Source organism: Acomys minous (assembly GCF_964271855.1).
Source record: "Acomys minous genome assembly, chromosome: 1".
NCBI lineage: Eukaryota > Metazoa > Chordata > Mammalia > Rodentia > Muridae > Acomys > Acomys minous.
The window spans coordinates 13,355,707-13,375,582 of NC_140483.1; the positions used below are offsets into that span (position 1 = coordinate 13,355,707).

The following is a 19,876-nucleotide window of genomic DNA, read 5'->3' on the forward strand; positions in this document are numbered from 1 at the left end:
AGTCAGAGGATGACTGCCCGGGGGTTGGTGCGGCTTAGGTCTCTCCTTCCACCTGTATGTGGGTCTGGGGCTAGAACTCAGACTGCCAGGTTAGCAGGACAAAGCACCTAGGCCAAGCTGCCTGGCCAGCCCTACACCTTCATTTATTGCTTATTCATTCACCCTAGATACACCTGTGAAATGTGTATATTAAGCTAATTCCAGATCTATCAAGAAATAAAGATTCTGTCCTTATGAAGTTGTAGTTTGGAAAGAGCTAAGGCAGGCCTGTGATAGGAGCACCCAACAGTTTTAAAACATACAAAGGAGAGTCTAGAGGGAGGCTGGTATTGGCCAGAGAAGGTTCCCAAAAAGCTAAAAGTATACACTGAATTTAAGAAATGACCCATACTTTAAGTTGACAAAGTTTCCTATATGTACAGAATACAATGTCATTATAATGTAAACTAATAACAAAATAAAAACACATTTACCACCTCAAATTTGCATCACTATGTCCAACAGTTCTAAAGACTTATCCATGCCATCTAACAGAGGCCTCATCACCCCGTTCCTCCCACGCCCACCTCCCCTGCTTCTAGGCGGTAGGTAGGCCTCTTTAGACTTTGCTCATGGTGGGAACAGTTTCCTGAGCCTGCATCACCTCACTTAGTGTGATGAGCATGATCTGAGTCTTGAACAATGGCCACACGTGAGCTAGGGGAGGGGCCTGCAGCTGTAAAGGCAGAGGCTGTGGGGAATAAGCTATAGCCTAGTTGGAATACAGGGGCACATGCTCAGATTTCTGGAACACATGGAGGCATGGACACTGACGCCAACGCTGGGACGGTAGAGAGGACGCAAAAATGCAGATGAGGGATGATTCAATATGCTGAAGGCCAAATGCCCAGGGTACCATGATAGACGTTTAGAAGTCTAAACTCATAGATTCAACTTGCTTCTCTCAAGGTTCATGCTATTTTCACCAAAGTCCTTTCCTCTATCTAAAATGTAGGAGGCTGGAGAGATGGCTCAGTGGTTAAGAACACTGGCAGCTCTTCTGAGGTCCTGGGTTCAATTCCTACCACTCACATGGGAGCTCACAACTGTCTGTAAACTGTAGTTTTATAGGATCTGATGCCCTTTTCTGACAAGGGCACCGATACAGACAAGACACCCATATACATTTAATAAATAAATAAATAAATTAAAACATAGATATGAGACTGTTTTCAGTATCATAATGGCTCAGATATATCACTTACTATGCATCTGAAATGATTCAAATGCTTATTTACATTAGAGTTTCTGGTCCTCACCATAGACCTATGAGATAGGAAATCACTACTGTTACTTAGAGGTAAGGAAACCGAGGCACAGAGGGGCCATTTGCTCATGATACACAGCTTGGGAAAGGAGGAAGGACCTGGGCTTTGAACCAGGGCAGAGGCTGAGTTTAAAATCTCTGCATCCCACTGCTGCAGATCCAGCACCTAGAGAGTCAGGGAAGAGGTGACTGTGACACATGACCCAGGGGCAGCTCCTGGGAGGCCAAGGAAGAACTGCGTTCTGGGAAGAACTTTAGGAGATTCTAGACAACTGACAGGGATGAGATAGGCTGGTGGGTGTGGAGATGGAAGAGGCACCATGCTGGGCATCTAAATGCCCAGACTTGAACAGACTTTAAGAACAACTGAAGGAGCAGGGTGTGGTGGTGCACACCTTTAATCCCAGCAGTGAGTCCAGAACAGCCAAGGCTACACAGAGAAACCCTGTCTTGAAAAACAAACAAACAAACAAAACAACTGAACGACAGAAGTGATATAGATCAGCAAAATAAAAGGCAGATAATTTGAATGAAGAGAACATAGCAATGGAATGTCCATAAATAAAAATTTGTAATTATTTCAGAACCAGACATGCATATGCGCACATATTTACATATATTTGTCTACACGCATGCTTATGTAAGCACAGCTCTGCGGCTAAAGTTTATACTCTACAACTCGGCTTCAATATCCTTTAGCTTCGCCCTAAACATCCTTCGTGCACGCACGTCTCAGGATGATGCAGCAAAGAGCGCCGACTGCTGCCTGTTGACCCCATGACTCAGGTCAAGTCAGTTGCTGATGCTTTTCTCTGTGACCCACATTAAAAGGTGGAAGGCGATCAGGAGCCTGGGCGTCTCCTGTAGGCAGTTCTGCAGGCCCTGGAGAGGGACGAGCCGGGTCAAGATTCTGAGAGGCTAGAATCGTGACCAAAGGAGCCAAGACTCGACCGTTTCCTTTTTATGTCAAACCTTCATACTCAGATATCTTCCAGTAAGGAACAGGATTCTTAAAACCAAGTTGCTTTTGTTAATAGTAAGAGACAGATTTGAGGATTTTCAGAAAACAACGTTTTGGGTTTCTGTGTGTGCACGCACATGCACGCACACACACAGGTAGACATGCATGCGAAGTTCCACTTAAGATATGTGTAAGACGCACCTGTAGATGGTTCTGGAGTTCCTTTGAGAGAAGCTGAAAGAAAAGGGTTTTTTCACTGGTTTCAATTAGACGGTCATGAAACACGCGGCTGGCTTCATGGACTAAGAGGAGAGCAGCCGTCTCCTTGGAGTTAATGATGGTCTTGTCTGCTTGCATCAGTCCCAGCAAGAGCTGTGAGAGGTCGAAGAGGAACATGCAGCCAGCGTTAGGAAGGTGACATGCAAAGTAAAAGCTCAAGGTTTGCAGGTGCATGCTTTATAAAAATGGAAGAAACGTTCCAAGGTGAGAACCGTCGATTTCTGTAAGTGACAAGCTGAATGCTTTTATGGGACAGGCAAGTTAAAGCCAAAGAAAATTGGCTCCTAGTGGGAGAAGATCTGATCGTGTCTCAGGTTCATCTGAGAGAGGCTTGTCAGGATCAGAAAGGTGCCAGCACAGGGGACAGACAGGGAGGGGCTTTCCAATAACACCTTTTTGTGTGTGTGTGTGAGACAGAGTCTCACTCTATAGCTTTCGCTTGCCTGAAATTTATGTAGAACAGGCTGATCTTAAACTCAAAGATCCTCCTGCTTCTGCCTCCTGAGTACTGGATTCCTTCCTTCCTTCCTTCCTTCCTTCCTTCCTTCCTTCCTTCTATTCTTTCTCCCTTTCTCTTCCTCCTTCTCTCCTTCCCTTCTTTCTGTCTGTCTCTTCCTCTTCCTCTTCCTCTGTTTTGGTCTTTTTAAGACAAAGTTTCTCTGTGTAGTCTTGGCTGTCCTGGCACTCAAGAGATTCCCCTGCCTCTGGCTCTCAAATGCTGGGATTAAAGGCATGTTCCACTATGCCTGGTTAAATTTTTTTTTCTTAACATTGAATTTTGAAACTTATTTGATGACTGCTGCTGACAGAACTAGCACTCCTAGGAAAGCGGTGAACACTCACGCAGGCATCTCAAGTACTTATGTAGGTTCATGCCCTTCAAGCCACAGTAAAATCCCCCAACAAAGCCAGACCCAAGCCCACGGGAGGACCTCATCACGTCTTCTACCCGGGGTCCCAGCTCGTACTCCTTACTGGTTTTGTTATTGACTCCTCTGCCTCAAATTATTGGAACAACTCTTTGAAACAGCCCTGTGGTACAAGCTGCCACTGTAAATCTCACTTTTAGACCTTCTCGCAGTACCCACAGGGAAGGAGGCAGGCAGGGAGGGAGATAGAGACCCAGGGCAGTGCAATTACATCCCAATATAAATGTTAAAAATAATACAGAGAACTAATTTAAAAACGAACCTTAAACATGTCTCGGGGATTAAAGATATAGTGGCATTTGGTTGGCGTTGGCAACATTTTCTTATAGACTTGATAATATATCGCCAGGGAACAGAGGACAATCTTCTCTCTACATTTCTGAACCTCAGCCGCGAAGTTATGCATGGAGAAATAAATTCCCAAGTGAGCCTTTGAAGAGAAAATATAATATTTAGCTAAACATTTAAATGTAGGCTGTGGTTAACATGTTAATATGCACAAAGAGACAGACTTGCGGACTACAGTGGAGAATTCACTTCACTAAGAATTCCTACTCACTAAAATCTTGCAACAGGATGGAGGCAGAAGCACAAAGGTACCCTGGGTAAGAGAGACAGTCCCCGAGGTCGCAGTATGCTGTGTGGCCTGGAGGCGTATGATGCGCGCTCTCTGGGGGACAGTGGGTGGCCCAGCTCTGTGCACAGCAGTTGTGCCCCTCATGTCCTAGGTTGCCAGGGGGCAAGTGACAGACCATTGCCTCATCTGGACTGCCATTTACATGGGCTTTATTTTTTTTTTTGAGAGAGAGTCCAGAAATTCCTTATTGGAAAAATGGCTCAAGTTGAAATACAGGGTAATTTGTACATCGGATGTGTGAGGTTGCAGAGAACGTAATAACTTCCTTCAAAATTAACCTTGTAGTTTCTTTCTTTATGAGCTTTAAAGGTAAAGTAAAAGCAGTTTCCCTCAAGCCCCTTATGATTCTGATGCTTGTGACCACAGGCTACACCTGCTTAAAAAAAAAAAAAAGGTAAAAAGCTGCTTAAGAAGAAAGTAACTGTATATGCCAACGCAGACCGGCTGAGGAGAGTCTACTTCCTGTAAGAAAATGCAAGGATCAGAAATCAGAATGCTCATGCTTAAAAGACAGTTTCCGAGCTCCATGCCAGAAGAACGGAGGCTTGGGGCTGCGTCACACATGCATTTCTTATGAGCATTAAGTTGTGATTTCAATATTAAGAGACAAATCACAATGATAGTCCAGAAAATATAGGAGAAATAAAATTTATAAAGACACGAATAATTTTTTAGTGTTAGTGGCCTTAGGTCCTCATACTTTGCCCTTATAATCTGTTCCTTCTTTCCCAGTAGAAAACGAGCTAGAAGGAAGTGTGTATATTGGAGGCAGTTATCTTAGTTGGGTTTCTTAACTGCTGTGATGAAACGGCATGACTGCAAGCAACTTGGGGAAGACAGGGGTTATTTCACCCCATAGTTTGTAGTCTATCATCCATGGGAGGCTAGGGCATGAACTCAAGGCCGGAATGTGGAGGCAGAACTGATGCAGAGGCTGTGCATGAGTGCTGCTTACTGCCTTGTTCCTCGTGGGCTTACTCAGCCTGCCTTTTAAATACACTCTAGGGCCATCTGTCCAGGGGTAGCAATGCTGAGATCAATACTAATCAGGACAATACCCCATTTTTCTTTCTTTTCTTTTTATCTATCTCTCTATTTTTGTTTTGTTTTCATGTCAAGGTTTCTCTGTGTATTCTTGGCTGTCCTGGAACTCACTCTGAAGACCACACTGGCCTTGAACTCACAGAGATCCACCTGCCTCTGCCTCCCCTAGTGCTGGGATTATGAGCATGCACCACTGTGCCCAACTAATACCCCACTTTTATTTGGGAGCCAGAGGCAGGTGGATCTCTGAGTTTGAGGCCAGCCTGGTCCACAGAGTGAGTTCCAGGAAAGCCAGGCTACACAAAGAAACTAAACACACACAAAGAAAAGATATATTATTCCTAAATATGTCTAGGTTCGTGTCCACTTTACAAAACTCAACCAGTGGAGTAGAGTATATAGCATTCTTGAGACCTACTTCTATCCCAGTGGAGAGAGGGAGGTAGGAGAGAGGGGAGAAATGGACAAGCGAGATAGATGCATTACCTGAAAAATAGTCCATAAGGCGCACTGCGGAGGATGAGGCAATGTCAGTATGGAGAAGTGTTTGAGGAGGCGTGGACTGATGTCATTCCCGCTGGCAGAAGGGGCACAAGCGGCAATTATAGAAACATCTTGAATAGTCTGTGGGAAGTGTTTTTAAAGGGGGAACACATCTGTAAGAATTCAAGTACATATCCATTCCCCTGCCCCAAGTGGAAGAATGTAGGCAAATATTTAGATTACTATTTCCTATGAAATAAGAATTACAGTGGTAACTGTTATAGAATGCAGCCTCAAGATAAGCTATTTCTAGCAGGCTTTCTAAATAGCATCAGGAAGGAGCCTATTTGAGAATGTGGAGTGATTAGAAGAAAACACAGAGGCATTCGACATGACACCGGGCTGAGCAAAGAAGCTCAAATACACACGAGACAGAACCAACATAGACAAGTGAGATTACAAGAACCGAGAAGTTTCTGCAGAACACAACGAGCGGTGGCAGAGTGAGCAGACATTGACAAGACGTTTACAAAAAGCACCCCCATAACATGTGAGCCAACTAAAATTTGGGAATCATTTTACTAAAAGAAAATATATACACAAACAGTAGATAAATGAAAAAAAAAAGTACCACTCATCACTGATCAGGGAAATTAAAAAAAACAAAACAAAACAATAATGAGGTATCACTTCATCCCAGCTAGAACAGCTATTAGCAGAAAGACAAGGAATGGAAGATGCTGGTGAGGCTGTGGAGAAGGGACACTCTGGCAAACTACTAGAGGGAATTTGCACAGACATTATGAAAAACAGGGTATAAGCTCCTCATTAAAATAGAGTCACCACGTGTTCCAACAGCCCCACTGTTGAATGTATATTCATACACACATATCCTACAGAGATCAAATCTATATATAAAATATATCTGCATTCATTACACTATTAATGACAGAAAAAAACCCAGAATCATTTTAAGGGCCCACTAATAGATAAGAAAATATGGTGTATGTATGCAACGAAATAGCACAAAATCCTTAAAGAAAAGGAAGTCCTGCCATTTATTACAGCATAAATAAGCCTGGAAGACATCATGCTAAGCAAAATAACCCAGAAGCAGAAAGACAAATACTGCATGACCTCATTAACTTTGGGGAATCTAAAAAATGAATACTAGACATTCCACACTATTAATCCTAAATACAAATTTAAAGAATGCAGACCAGTCAGTTGGGTATTGTCCTGTGAAACACACAGCTCACTGAAAAAGAAACTCTCAGAAAAAGGATAGAAATCAAGCAACCAAGCAGATGAAAGCAAGAAGCATTCTGGCATAGCTATGTTGATAATTGATGACGTATACCAACTGAGAACCATCGGAAGGGATACAGGACAGCGACTGCAGAGTAACAAAGGAGCAATCAACCCGGAAGCTGTAACAATGGTACGCACATGCTCATTGAATAGGGACTTTCAATTCAATAAAACAGCGAAAGAACAGGTAGGTCTCGGGATAACAACGGTGCATGGTGTCAACAACCCACTGTCTTTTCTAGGTCAACAGAGAAACTTCAGAGTAATCTATGCCATAGATTGTGCAAATAAAACAAACATTTACAGAACAACTCATACAACAGCTGTAAAATCCATATTAGTCTCAACAGCATGTGAAACTTAAAAAAGTTCTCTACATTTTAGCCTATAAAGCAAGTCTTAGCAAAATGCAAAGGCATTGAAATAACTTCTTATCAGGCTATCATGGAATAAACCCAGACACAAGAGAAACAGAGATCAAGCAGTGTACTCTCGAATGACCGGTGAGTCACTGGAGGAACCAGGATGAAAACAAAAAAAACTTGCTAAAATAAACAAAAATGAAAGCACAGCCCATCGGCCTCTGGGGTGCAGTGAAGCAATCTGTGGAGGGACAGTTCATAGTTATAGGTGTTCATTTAAAACACTAAGAGGAGGACATGGCGAGGGCAGTGAATTATAAACAAAGTGTAACTATCCATATGTATGAAAATACTATAAGGAAACACATTACTTTGTATGATGACTTAAAAGTAATAAGAAGAATCAGATCAGAGAAGTGACTTAGTGATATATCTCAAAGTCTTAGGAAACCAAGGCCAAGTGGTGGGATGCTTTAGACACCCCTGGCCCTTCCCATGGTAGTGCGGAAACCCCATCAGAGACCTGCTAGCTATTCTCTGGTCGTTTCTGAGACTTTTTTCAGGCTGTTTATTCCAGGACCCATTTTGGTTTTCTTTCTCCCCTTTCTTCACCCTTCTAAGGTTCTCTCTGGAGGGCTGCACTGGAGGTGCACTCTCGCTACCTCAGGGGGATTGTAATTTAGACCGTCTGGCTGGGGTCGGAGTCAATGCCACTCACTAGCGAGTGTGCTTCATTTGGGATCCTGACTAGGTCTGCCTGAGACACAGAGCTATGTGCAATACAGTCATCTCTTCTTACAGAGGGGAAATCTGAGGGCCAGGCAGCAGAGACTGGTGGAGTCAGGTTTGGAACAAAAGGCTTCTGATTTCCAAAGAAGGAACCAAAGCGGGGCCTCCCCATTAATGAGTTCACATAACTGGACTTCCTACATCCTTAACTCCGCGTTGCTGTTCAGTGTACCGTACCTTCCACGTATTTCTTTCAGTATCATAAACTCCTCCCATGTCTAACAACTGTCTGATCAATTCCAGGGCTGGCTGTGCTCCAGACTTGTCTGGTATTGGCATATTCAAATCGTCAATAAATACTACAATCTTAAAGAAGACAAAATGTTAAAAAATATTAGTTAGTAAAACCTGTTAGAAAATTATGAATAACATATTAATTACGCTCTTGTTCAAGAACAAAATTATAGGCAATAATCTGTTAAAAAACAGAAGATCAAATCTATTTTGAAGATATGGTCTTAGAAGACAGTGAGTGTTCAAACCAGTAGAAACTCTATCTACCCTTGGTCCCTAAAAAAATACATGATACTTAGGAATGTTTTTGATGTTGATAAAACAATTTAGCTGTGATACTTCCTTCTGAATGTATCAGGTTAGTAAGCATTATCTTATCATGTGCTTGTTCTTGGTAAGGCTCTCTTGTAGGGGTTAGCTTTTCTATTTCATAAGCACCCTCTCTGGGTTGGGCAGAAAATTTAGAAACACATTCCAGTTTTTTAAATCTGCATTTTTTTTAACCTAGAAAAATATTATGCTGTGGAGTGTGCTAGCCATAATCTCTATGCAGTGAACTCTTTTGATCGTGTGTGTGTGTGTGTGTGTGTGTGTGTGTGTGTGTGTGTGTGTGTGTGTGTGAAACAAACAGCTGATATAGTTTCCCAACTTGAAACTGTCAATGTTGTTATTCTTTTTAGGAGAATACTGTTTCCCTCCCTGAAATATAGACTGGCAGCCACACTTCTCATCTGTATTTTCTAATGGTGTGACTGTAAGCTGCTGAAACCTTTTCAAAACCCCTACAGTTTATTTATGTAGGCAAAGACCAATCAGTTTTACCCAAATCTGTACACTCCTGAAGGGAATCTGAAGCCAGCCCTGAGTGTCTGCTTAAGGTGACACAGGCACTGTGTGCAGGGACTCCCAGGCGCCACCTGCAGGCTTACTTATGAATCTTGTGAACCCCTTGACCCTTGACCTCGAGCTAACTTCATGGTGCTGAACAAGAGTCAGTGAGCGGAAATGGACAGTTGACCCCATGCCAAGCAGACGAGGGTGAGAGCAAGAGCGGCTGATGCTCTGTGACCCTGTTCTGTCCCCACGAGTGTGTTCAATCCCTTTGCGCCATCTCTCAGTCGGTGGGCTCCAGAAGTGGCTCTTTCTCTTGGAGCTCCATGCAGTGGAAGACAATGAGCTGGAAGCTGCAGCACTAAAAACTGCAGCGGCTAAGTCAGTTCCCAGCCAATCTTTCCCCAGATTTTGACATATTCTTCTGGTTTTTAGTAAGTCTCACCCAGGACAACCCATCAGCCTGGAAGAGGAATACATCAGTTTGAAAGTCAAAGTCCCCATTGTTAAGGGCAGCTTTTGACAGTGCGCGGGAGTGTACGTTCTCCTTTTTATTAACTAACACACGTCAACTTATGACTCAGTTAGCACGCGGACTGCTTGGAGGGCTGCCTTACCCGGCTGTTCTTTGGCGCTCCGAGGACGTCTTTGGTCCTTCTCACTAATTTCCGCAGAATCATTTCCTTGGCTTTGGCGGCTGTCAGCTTCGTGGTGAAATTTATTGTAGAGACTATAATCCCTTTTTCATATTTAACTGCGCTGTCTTCAGTTTTAACCCCTTCGGTCTTTGTAGTCTCATCTATGATGCCAAATTAAGAACAACAACAAAAACAACAACAACAAAAGACTTTAGAGCAGTTTAAGCCAATTTTTGCTTTATTTTAGGGTGTTAAGAGATTTGAAATTAAGGGATTTTATTTTATTGTTGTCTTTTTAATGATAATGCTCTGAGAGAGGGACAAGCAGGTTTGAATGGTTCCATAAAACTGCATGTTGAGCCAGGCCCAGTGGCACACGCCTGTAATCAGCACTCAGAGAGTGCAGAGGCAGGTGGATCTCTGTGAGTTCGAGGCCAGCCTGGTCTACAAAGCAAGTCCAGGACAGTCAGGGCTGCACAGAGAAACCCTGTCTTGAAAAATAAAACAAAATGAAACCCCTGCATGTCAGAAACCACAGCACAGGCACAAGTGCAGAATCTTGGGGAACCCTCTTCTGTGGGTGTAGGGTACACCTAGCTGACTGGAAAGCAGCACACAGCACCCACAGTAAAAATCACCCAGACAAATATGTGGGATGATGCTACGGTAGCTTAAGACCCCAACCCATCTCTGGCATTTGCGTTTCTGTTGTATATCCTGACATGAGAACTCCAGGACCACAACTTTGTCCTGCGCTGTGATGAGAGGCAAGGAAGAATCCAGCCAGATGGCACCTTCTGTATCCCATGTGGCCGCACTTACCAAAGCCGTCAATTGTTGCTTTGTAGTTGTCAGCAATCACGATGTTGATATTCTGCCTGAGGCTGTTGGAATCAAATGTTTTAAGGACCCAAAATTAGTTCGTCATTTTAGCTGTTGTAATAAAATCTAATGAAAGTAGCAGCACATCACAGATTTTACTTAGATTTCCCACAAGAAAACACTTATTTTTCTGTTCATATTTTTATAGTCTTAAGGCCTCTCCACATTCCACTTTCTCATTCAACTGGGGAAAAAAAAAGGCTTCTCTAGTATTTTAACAACGAGATTTAATTTTAGAAATGAGTATTTCAGAAATTCTTATTTGCAAAACTTAGGTTTACATTTTAGGAAGAAGCACACAGAATGCAGAATGGTAGGCACAGGCTCCTTGTAAAAAGTCTTATGTTTCATAAGTAGATGATTTACTTCTGTTAAAATAAACTGATACTATGCAAAATTTTGTGAGTATATCCATGGTGCATTTTTTTCTGTGATAAAAATAGCTCACAGCTACATTTTATGTTATATAAAACGTGTGGTTCTAAGCTTAAATTTAAAATGAATGAATGCAGTGTCTCTGATTTAAAGGAATGAATCTAGCAGTTAACACTTTGGTAAAAGTAAAGACTTTTTTCTAAACAGAAAATTAGAGGTAAGGACAGAGATGAAATCAGTAACAAAAAGACCCCCATGAAAGAAAAAAAAATCTCAGATCTGTATGGTTTCATACTGACTTCTACTGATTATTTAAAGAAGGACGAATCCTAAGGCTCATATGCTAACACCCAAGGAGGCAGAAGGAGTATTTTCCAACCTCATTTCACAGGGCCAGCATTGCCTTGGTAAGAAAGCCAGAAAACGGCCCAGACAAAGAAAATTTCAGGACAGGATTGTTTAGGAACACAGATGCAAACATCTTTGACAGAAGGCTAAAAAAACAAACAAACAAACCAAAAAAAAAAAACCCAAATTCAGCAGTGCATTACAAAGACCACTCTTCATGATCAAGAGAGAGCCAACCCTGGGATGCAAACCAATAAAAGTGACACACCATAGTAATAGAACAAAGGACAAAAGCCATAACGATCTTCTCAACAAGTGAAAAATAATCTATATACTGAAAACTGTAATGAAATTGAAAAGTCACATGAATATCCTGCATTTAAACTTTAGAAAAAGTGATACTGTTACAATGTTTATACTGCCCCAAATGTCTTACAAAATCAGTCTAATCTCTATGCAAACTCGTGCCATCTTTTCATTTTTCTTGTGGAATCACATGGCTCCAAACAGACAGCAATCCTGAGCAGAAAGAACAAGGTAGCAGCTGTCATTACAGGGTTGGAGAGATGGCTCAGCAGTTGAAATGGGCGGGGGTTTGGTTCCTAGCTCATGTCCTCACGTCAGGCTTCAGGGCTTAAGATGCCCTCTTCCGGCCTCTGCAGGCATCCACACTTACATGTGCGCACCCCTCCCCAGCACAGGGTAAAACACTTAACATTTAAAAGTGCACAGCACAAATGAATATTAGCCAAAACAACAGGACACTGCCATAAAAAAAGTGAAGCCAGGCAAAGAAAGATGAAATTCTTCATAGTCTCCTAAGACTCTGGAGAAAGCTCAACTCATGGAGGCAGAGAGAGGGGTTAGGGTAAGGGGATGAGGGCAAGGAGGCAGCAGATGGGGTGCCTGCCAAAGGACGCAAACAGGAAGGATCCAATTTCAAGGTGTATCATGGGTCTAGAGGGCACAGCTAACATGTACTGCGAAGCTGCTGGAAGCACAGATTTTAAGTGCTCTCACTAGAAAATGTAAGTCTGTGAGGTGATGGGTATGTTAACCAGGTGACATAATTTTACAATGCATGTGTAAATTTAAAGAACCCATTGCATCTCACAATATATATATATATATATATATATATATATATATATATATATATATATATATATATAATTACTACGTGTTAATTCAACATGGACATTAAAATTAAGGAGAGATGGATAATTCCCATCACTATATAAAAGATTTGCTTTGTAAGAACAAAGCCAACATACATCAAGGAAACATTTTTACCAGATAAGACAAATTTAAAGTTTAATATATACAACCTTGATCTTTTAATTTCATTATGTAACAGAACTTTTCCTAAAATTGACCCATATTTGATATCAAATGTTCCTCGGCCTTCTAGTTTTTCAAGCATCTCGTTGATGGCAATACTTTTCCCAACACCACAGTCTCCTAAGGAAGAAATACATTAGGTTAGAGCCACACACCAGAAAATGACACATTTGCATGTTAAAACCAAACAGTGATGTTTTTTATCCTCTTGAAATTTGCAAGGAAAGCATATTTTTGCTTTTCTGTTTTAGATGTGAGACAAGTTAATTAGGAACTTAGTTCGAGCTTTCAAACTGTTTGAATTATTTATGGTTCTTATGAAAGATAGATTAGGAAATAATTATAATTTTTATTTAATGTTCATTTAACTTGAACAGCTGGTTCTTGCTTTTAGCATGCTAGAACTACGCTTAATGAGACTCTTTTGAAAAAACAAAACAAAACAAAACCCAACTGAAAAAGATACATTTTATGTGCACAAGTGTACTATCTGCATGTGTATGTGCGTCGTGCGCGTGACTCCTGCACACGGAGGCTGTAGACTCTCCTGTAACTGCAGTTACAGATGGTCATGAGCTATGGTGTGGGTGTTAGGTAAGGAACCAGCGCGCTCTGCAAGAGCAGCCAAGCACAGTTAACCACTGGGCCATCTCTCCAGCTCTCTTCATTTTTTCCCCCCTTGAGGGGGGCCTAGGGTGGTCTTGAACTAACTAATTCTGCTGTAGCCTCCTGAGTACTGAAATTACAGGCACATAACACACAGTACCCAGTCCCTTAAACATTTTTTTTTTTTTGGCTAACACAATCTAAGGGAGGCATTTAATAAACTTACAGAAGCCGAACAAGGACCCATGACTCCAAGTTCACAAGACAGAAACATTTAAGAGTTTTCTTAAAGCAAACCAGAGGCAAATGTGTGTCATCTGAGTCTTACACTGCTGAAGTTCTTTGTGTTTGTCCCTGAGAACAGTCTACTATTTGCCTCTGGTGATATACAATACAGGTCAGGTGCTGGATTGGCTGATCATCCTCTCTGGTCCTCTGTGGTCCCAGGGGAATGATCGCTGTGCAGGGAGGAGCAGGAAGATTGGATGGAGGTGGGTGTAGCTGTGCCTTTAAGCCGCAAAGCTGTGACAAGGCAGTGAAGGGGCAGGAGCATCCCTGTGGGCCTTCTCAGGCCGAGAGAGCCCAGGTTCTCACCCTCCTCAGCAGGGATGAGCGGAAGAAGGGATCGCGGAGAGTGAGAGAGTGCGAGGTAGCCCAACATCCAAGAGACAATGAACTAGGCTTTGATATACGTACTAAGTTTCATAATTCTGTCTCGAGGCAAGAGTCAAAGCTAAGCTACAGATTAAAGAAAGGGGGAGGGGGAGGAGGAAGGGAGGCAAGAAAAAAGCAGGGAAAATGAGAAAAGGTTCCCCAACCCAAGGGATCTTGGTTTTTGTTTTTTTGTTTTAAGCCCTGGGTTGTAAAAAGGGGCAGGCAGTCCCAGGGTATGTTTTTTTGTCTGTAGTAAATACCCAGAGGGCATGTCTCAGGAGCCAGGCCTCTTGTTAATTTAGAGGCAGCTTTGAAGTGTCTTATCTGACCAGAACCAGGTTTGGTCGCACCTTTTTGCCAAATGGGATTTTATGGTCGCTTTCTGGAGACAGGAGGGAGTGTTTCCTCTTTCCCTGGGCAGGTAAACTGGATTTTCTGGAGAGGAGCGGACTCAAGACCTCTGTCCAGCAAAGCCCCACAGTCAGGGGCAAGAAAATGGTAACCAATGGGTTGGATATTCAGAACGAACAGGAACTGTATTGAGTCCCTTCCTTGGTAACAAGTAAAAGATTGGAAAAATTTTGTCCCATATTTACAAACTATATATTTAAGTTTAATTAAGCAGCTGGTGTCTGGAGTTGGCCCTCTGAGGACCAGGGCTATTGGAGTCAACCACGTGTTCATCTAATACATTTGTTTCTAGAATTTGTCCTTAATGTAATGAAAAGATGGGGAAAAAAATAACATTCAAGTCTGGAGTGGTGGGTGCACCCATAATTACAGTACTTGGGATGTTGAGGCAGGAGAATCACATGTTCAATGGCAGAATGGGCCACTCAGCAACAGCTCCCCCCTTGCTCCCCCCTACTCCCCCCCAAAAAAAGATTAAAAAACTAAACTAACCAGGATGGGGTAAACGACAGGCTTATAACATCCCATGTTAATTCATAGGCTGTTGGTAAGACGGTGAAAATTAGTCACTTAAAAATGATTAGACTCTAGTTGTTAGGCTTCTCCCCAGCCTGGAAGTCCCCTCTGTAAATGTTTCTCATACCTGTGAGGAGTACAGGGTAGGAGTTCTTTAGGAGAAGGCTCATGAGGAAAGACAGGCACATTGTATCTTGGGTAGCAATGTAGTTCACACACTCCTCGCACTCCTGCAGCCTCAGCAGGTTCTCACCTGTCCCCTTAAAGCTGGCCAGCAATGACGTCCCTGAGGTCAGAAGACAGCTTTAGATTTCAGGTGACCTAGAGTGAAGTAGTAACCAAGTTTTGCTATTTAATACTTCCTGGGCAGGTCAGCATGGTACACGGCAACTTGAACATGGTATATATTGTTGCATGTGCCTGGGGTCTTTGCTAATCTCAAAGATTGCTCTCTCCTGTATCCTCAGCTGGCCAAGGCACGGCACACATTCCTGGGAAAAAACTCCTTGACTTTCCTGCCCCGACCCTGGTAGTCTGGTTGTTCCTGGATCATGGTGACCCTGCCATTTTGGGTCTGTAGACCCAGCCCTATCATGCATTCCAGCAGTTTATCAATGGGGTAGATGTTGGTATAGGCCAGGTTAAAATTCTGGATCTGTGCTTGAGAGGTCTGAGCTGATCAGCCCAACGCTGGCTCTCTTGCTCTCACAACCTCAGGCCGACTTGTCGGCAACCTCTGTATTCCACCCCCACCCCCCAACCAGGGCCAGCTCTATCCCTGTTGAGCAGGTGAGGTGCAGGGGCTGCTCTACCAAGTGTTGTCGCAGGTGAGGGGCATGGCCAGCTCTCCTGCCTGCCATAGGTGGGAAGGGACAAGGGAGAGGAGGAGGGTGTCTCTCCGTCATCCACCTCAGCCCAGCAGACAAGAAGCAGGGCCGGCTCTTCTGCTCACCATTGGTGTAGAAGGCAAAGGGGAGGGGAGGGGAATCTCTTTCTCAAGGACCACACAGCAGGCAACAGGCAGGGCTGGATTTCTCACATGCACTCGCCCTCTTGATGGCTTACCCACAACCACCACATGCAAGGTTGTGCTGCCCAGGTGAGGTGTGGGGAATGCTCCCCAGCCCCAAATGCAGCAGCAGGCGAGGCACAGAGACAGCGCTCCTGCTCTGATTACCTCAGGGCTGGCTCTCCTGCCTGCTGCAGGCGGCAAGTTGAAAATATGAAAATGCTGCTATTTGAAACATGTTTACTACAGCTAACCTTCAGAATACCCTAGTTCAGTAACACAGTACACTGAGGGGTGCATGGGCTTGTCACCCCGAGGTCATGGGGCTGTCTGGCCACCACCCAGTGCTGCAGCCGCCATGATTCTTCTGACTAGCCTGGGAAAAGATCCAAACCAAAAAACAAACAAACAAACAAACAAACAAACAAAAAACCCAAAAACCCAAAAAACCAAAAAACAAACCCACACGACTTCAGTTCAGAATGTACTTGAGTTCATAGCACCAGAGAGTTGAAAAACTGTTAAGCTGAAGGAACTTTAAGTTTTGTCATTAAGTCCTTGCCTTCATCTTCTACCAGCCTCTCCTGGCTCAACAAGCTTAAGGATCTTCTGTGATACACAGAAGCAGGTTGAAAATAAAGACAATGTAGAGTATATGGACACTTATGACATAAAAACCAAACCAGGGGCTATTGGTGCACTGGTATTCACTATATATGCCAGACTGGACTTGAACTAATGGCTATCCTCCTGTCTCAGCCTCCCAAGTGATGGGACTCCAGGTGTGAACCCCCGTGTCTGCCCTATTTGTTTTACATTACTGCTTTCATTTACACACTCTTATATGTGTGCATTTCTCACTTTTGTAGAGGTGCTGTCTGCTACTGTTTAGTGGTAGACACACTAACTAAACCAGCAGACACTCCTTGTTGACACTCTGTACACTAGAGTTTACCATGTCCGAATACTGTGTCTAAGCATTTTTCTTTTTAAAATTTTATTTATTTATTTTATATCCATGGGTGTTTTGCCTGCATGTATGGCTATGTACCACGAGCGTGCCTAGTGCCCAGGGCGGCCAGAAGACACATCTGGTTCTCTGGGTATAGCGTTACAGATGGTTGTGAGCTATCATGTGGGTGCTGGAAAATGAACCTAGGTCCTCTGGAAAAGCAGAAAGTGCTCTTAGTCCTGAAGCTATCTCTCCAGCCCCAACTGCACATTCCTTATAAAGTAATGCTCTAAGGTGATTTAAGGGCATATTTTATAAATATGAATAAAAACTGCCCCACAAAGGTATATATTAAAATATAGTAAACATCAAATTTGAGAACGTATCTATTTTTATGATTAATATATTTCCAGAATCTTAGAGAAGTAAAAAAGGCATTAAAAAAAAAACAAGTAAACTTACCTCTTTGAATTAATGTCTGCGCATTAGGAACTATATCTGACCAAGGTGTAAATTCACATTGCTGGAAGTCCAAAAAATACCCAAATACAGACCGTTCGCCACCTGGTAAATTTATACCTACACATTTGAAAACAGTAAACACAAGAATCCAGTAAGAATGTGGCTTACCAGTGACATGAATTCTACCTGAAAGGTGAGGCTTTGTGAGATAGTGAGTAAATACTCACTGAAGTGAATACAGCCACGTAAACCAGGCAGGGCACTGCCTTTAATATTGGCATATACAAAAGCAAAAGCTCATTAACCTTTAATCATTTTTACATACAGAAAAGGGTGAATTGTGATGAAATGTCCTAATGACATCTTATCCCAAAGTGCCTGCTACTATGGTGTGTTTGGATATTAGTAAATTCTCGTAACATATTGGCAGTGGTCAAACCAGTGTAACATAGAAGCATCTGCTAAAGATATATTAAAAACAAATTGTTCTGATTTTTCTTTTCTTTCTTCCTCCTCCTCCTCCTCCTCCTCCTCCTCCTCCTCCTCCTCCTCCTTCTCCTCCTTTTGGAGACAGGGTCTTATGTAGCCCAGGAGTGACTCAAACTTGCTATATACCCAAAGATGACCTTGAACTCCTGATCTTCCTGTTTCTATCTTCTAAACACTGGGTTTACAGACAGGAGTCACAACACCACACTTGACTATGATTTTAGAGTTGCTACTTTTCTCTCAGACTCCTTATAGATTTGTTGATAAAACCATCATGTTAAATTCACATGAGTTTTGGTTTGCGAGTTCCCGTGTGTGTGTGGGACATGCATGTGTGTGCACATATGCACCGTGGGCACACATGTGGAGGCCAGAGTAGGATATCAGGTGTCTTCTACCACTCTTCACCTATTGCCTTGAGACAATGTGGCTCTCCAGAAACTTACCATTTGGCTAGGATTGTTGGCCTCATAATCCTTCCATCTCCATACCCCAATGCCAAGCTCACAGACAGGTGCAGCCATGCCTAGCTTTTTAAGTGGGTGCTGGGGATTTGAACTTAGATACTTACGCTTGCACTGCAAATCCTATTACCCTCTGATCCATCTCTCCAGGCCCTGCAGGTTGCTATTATTTTTAAATATGGTGTTTTTCAATCATCTTTAATTTTTTGGCTTTTATTATACTTTGCCGCTCCTCAAATATTTGTATCACATATGATTATCAATTTATTTTTAGCATTGTTTGTTTCAAGCATACTGATTTATATATTTTCCCAAATCTAAGTTTTTTTTTGTTTTGTTTTTTTGTTTTTGTTTTTATATTTCTATCCAACAAAGACCTTAACATTCTTTACACTGAAGAAAGTTCCCATCTATCTTGTGATTTTACCCTTTTGGCAAGAGTGAATTAGTGTGTAGTTGGTAGGTACGGCAATCCACTGACCTCCTTCCGAATCATCCTCAAACAACTCATGAACGAGGTTGTCGAAATTATAGGTAACTTCTGCAAGAGAGTCGGGTTCAAAACCCGTGCGGAACAGCAAGTCTTCTTCATGCTGGTCCTCACGCTTTAAAATGCCCCCAAATGCCCACGTGAAGGCAAAGATGAAGATCTTCTGAATCATCACTGTCAACTTCTCAGGGTTTTTCTCCAAATACCACGCGTTTTCATCATTGTAGTGGCTGCATAGAAAGGTGAATGGCAAAAGCTTTGTAAGTAACTGGATGATTTACCTCAACATCGTGCCAGTTTTATTATTGAAAATTGTAATAAAACTGATATATAATTTTAGACCCAATATACAATTTTTTTTCTGATCACAGTCACATAAATTAGTTACTGTGTTTATCTTTACAGTAGCTAATATATAAGATATTCATATATAACCTTTGTTTCATATCTGTTTTGGGTAATGTGTTGACAAATGTATAATATACCGTTATTTAACACATAATTTTATTTAACATACTATATATACCCTTATAATGATGCAGTTTTGATACATGTTTAATATTTTATTTGATATATATATGTGTTACATATGCATATCATTTAATGTAGTAGTTATAGGTAAACTTTTTTATTTTGGGGTCAATTTATAGTTGAAAGTTTACTTGTTGAAGGAGGGGATTTGCTAATTGTGCATTTGATGAAAGACGTAAGTAAATACTGATTTACTTCGTGTCTCTCTTAGTAAATCTTATGGGTTGGTTGGCTTAGTTCAACATGGCTATTGATGGGCAGTCAGAGTCTGAAGAGACTGTTTCTACCTGAGGCTGATGCAGACTCCTCACAGTTAACGACCCATGGGTTTTTGTGGAGACAGGATTGATAATGATGGGGTTAAACAGGAGCGTTGGGCCTAATTTCTAACATCTTGAATGGTTTTGGTATTATCATAACATCACCTACACATTTTAAAAAACTAAGATATTTCAGACTGCAATTCATTAGCTACTATCAACGTGTAGTACATTTGCATAAATATATCTGAAACATCCTGCTATGTTCACTATTCGTCAGTC

The 19,876-nt window shown here is 42.2% G+C and overlaps 1 protein-coding gene across 6 annotated transcripts in view; it reads right to left on the reverse strand.

The window, feature by feature from the left end:
- The window catches only part of DNAH14 (dynein axonemal heavy chain 14), a 230,415-nt gene that overhangs the window by 101,664 nt on the left and 108,875 nt on the right, over positions 1-19,876 (reverse strand). For all 6 annotated transcript variants that reach the window (XR_014781397.1, XR_014781398.1, XM_084793762.1 and 3 more), the window contains 10 exons: positions 18,795-19,033; positions 17,361-17,477; positions 15,065-15,223; positions 12,738-12,870; positions 10,627-10,688; positions 9,784-9,965; positions 8,279-8,407; positions 5,643-5,780; positions 3,738-3,905; positions 2,469-2,639 (listed from right to left, as the gene is read on the reverse strand). Coding sequence is in view for 4 of the 6 variants with exons in the window: in XM_084793762.1 (XP_084649888.1) it covers positions 2,469-2,639; positions 3,738-3,905; positions 5,643-5,780; positions 8,279-8,407; positions 9,784-9,965; positions 10,627-10,688; positions 12,738-12,870; positions 15,065-15,223; positions 17,361-17,477; positions 18,795-19,033 (1,498 nt within the window). In the remaining 2 variants the exon portion in view is untranslated. The remainder of the gene's footprint in view (positions 1-2,468; positions 2,640-3,737; positions 3,906-5,642; positions 5,781-8,278; positions 8,408-9,783; positions 9,966-10,626; positions 10,689-12,737; positions 12,871-15,064; positions 15,224-17,360; positions 17,478-18,794; positions 19,034-19,876) is intronic.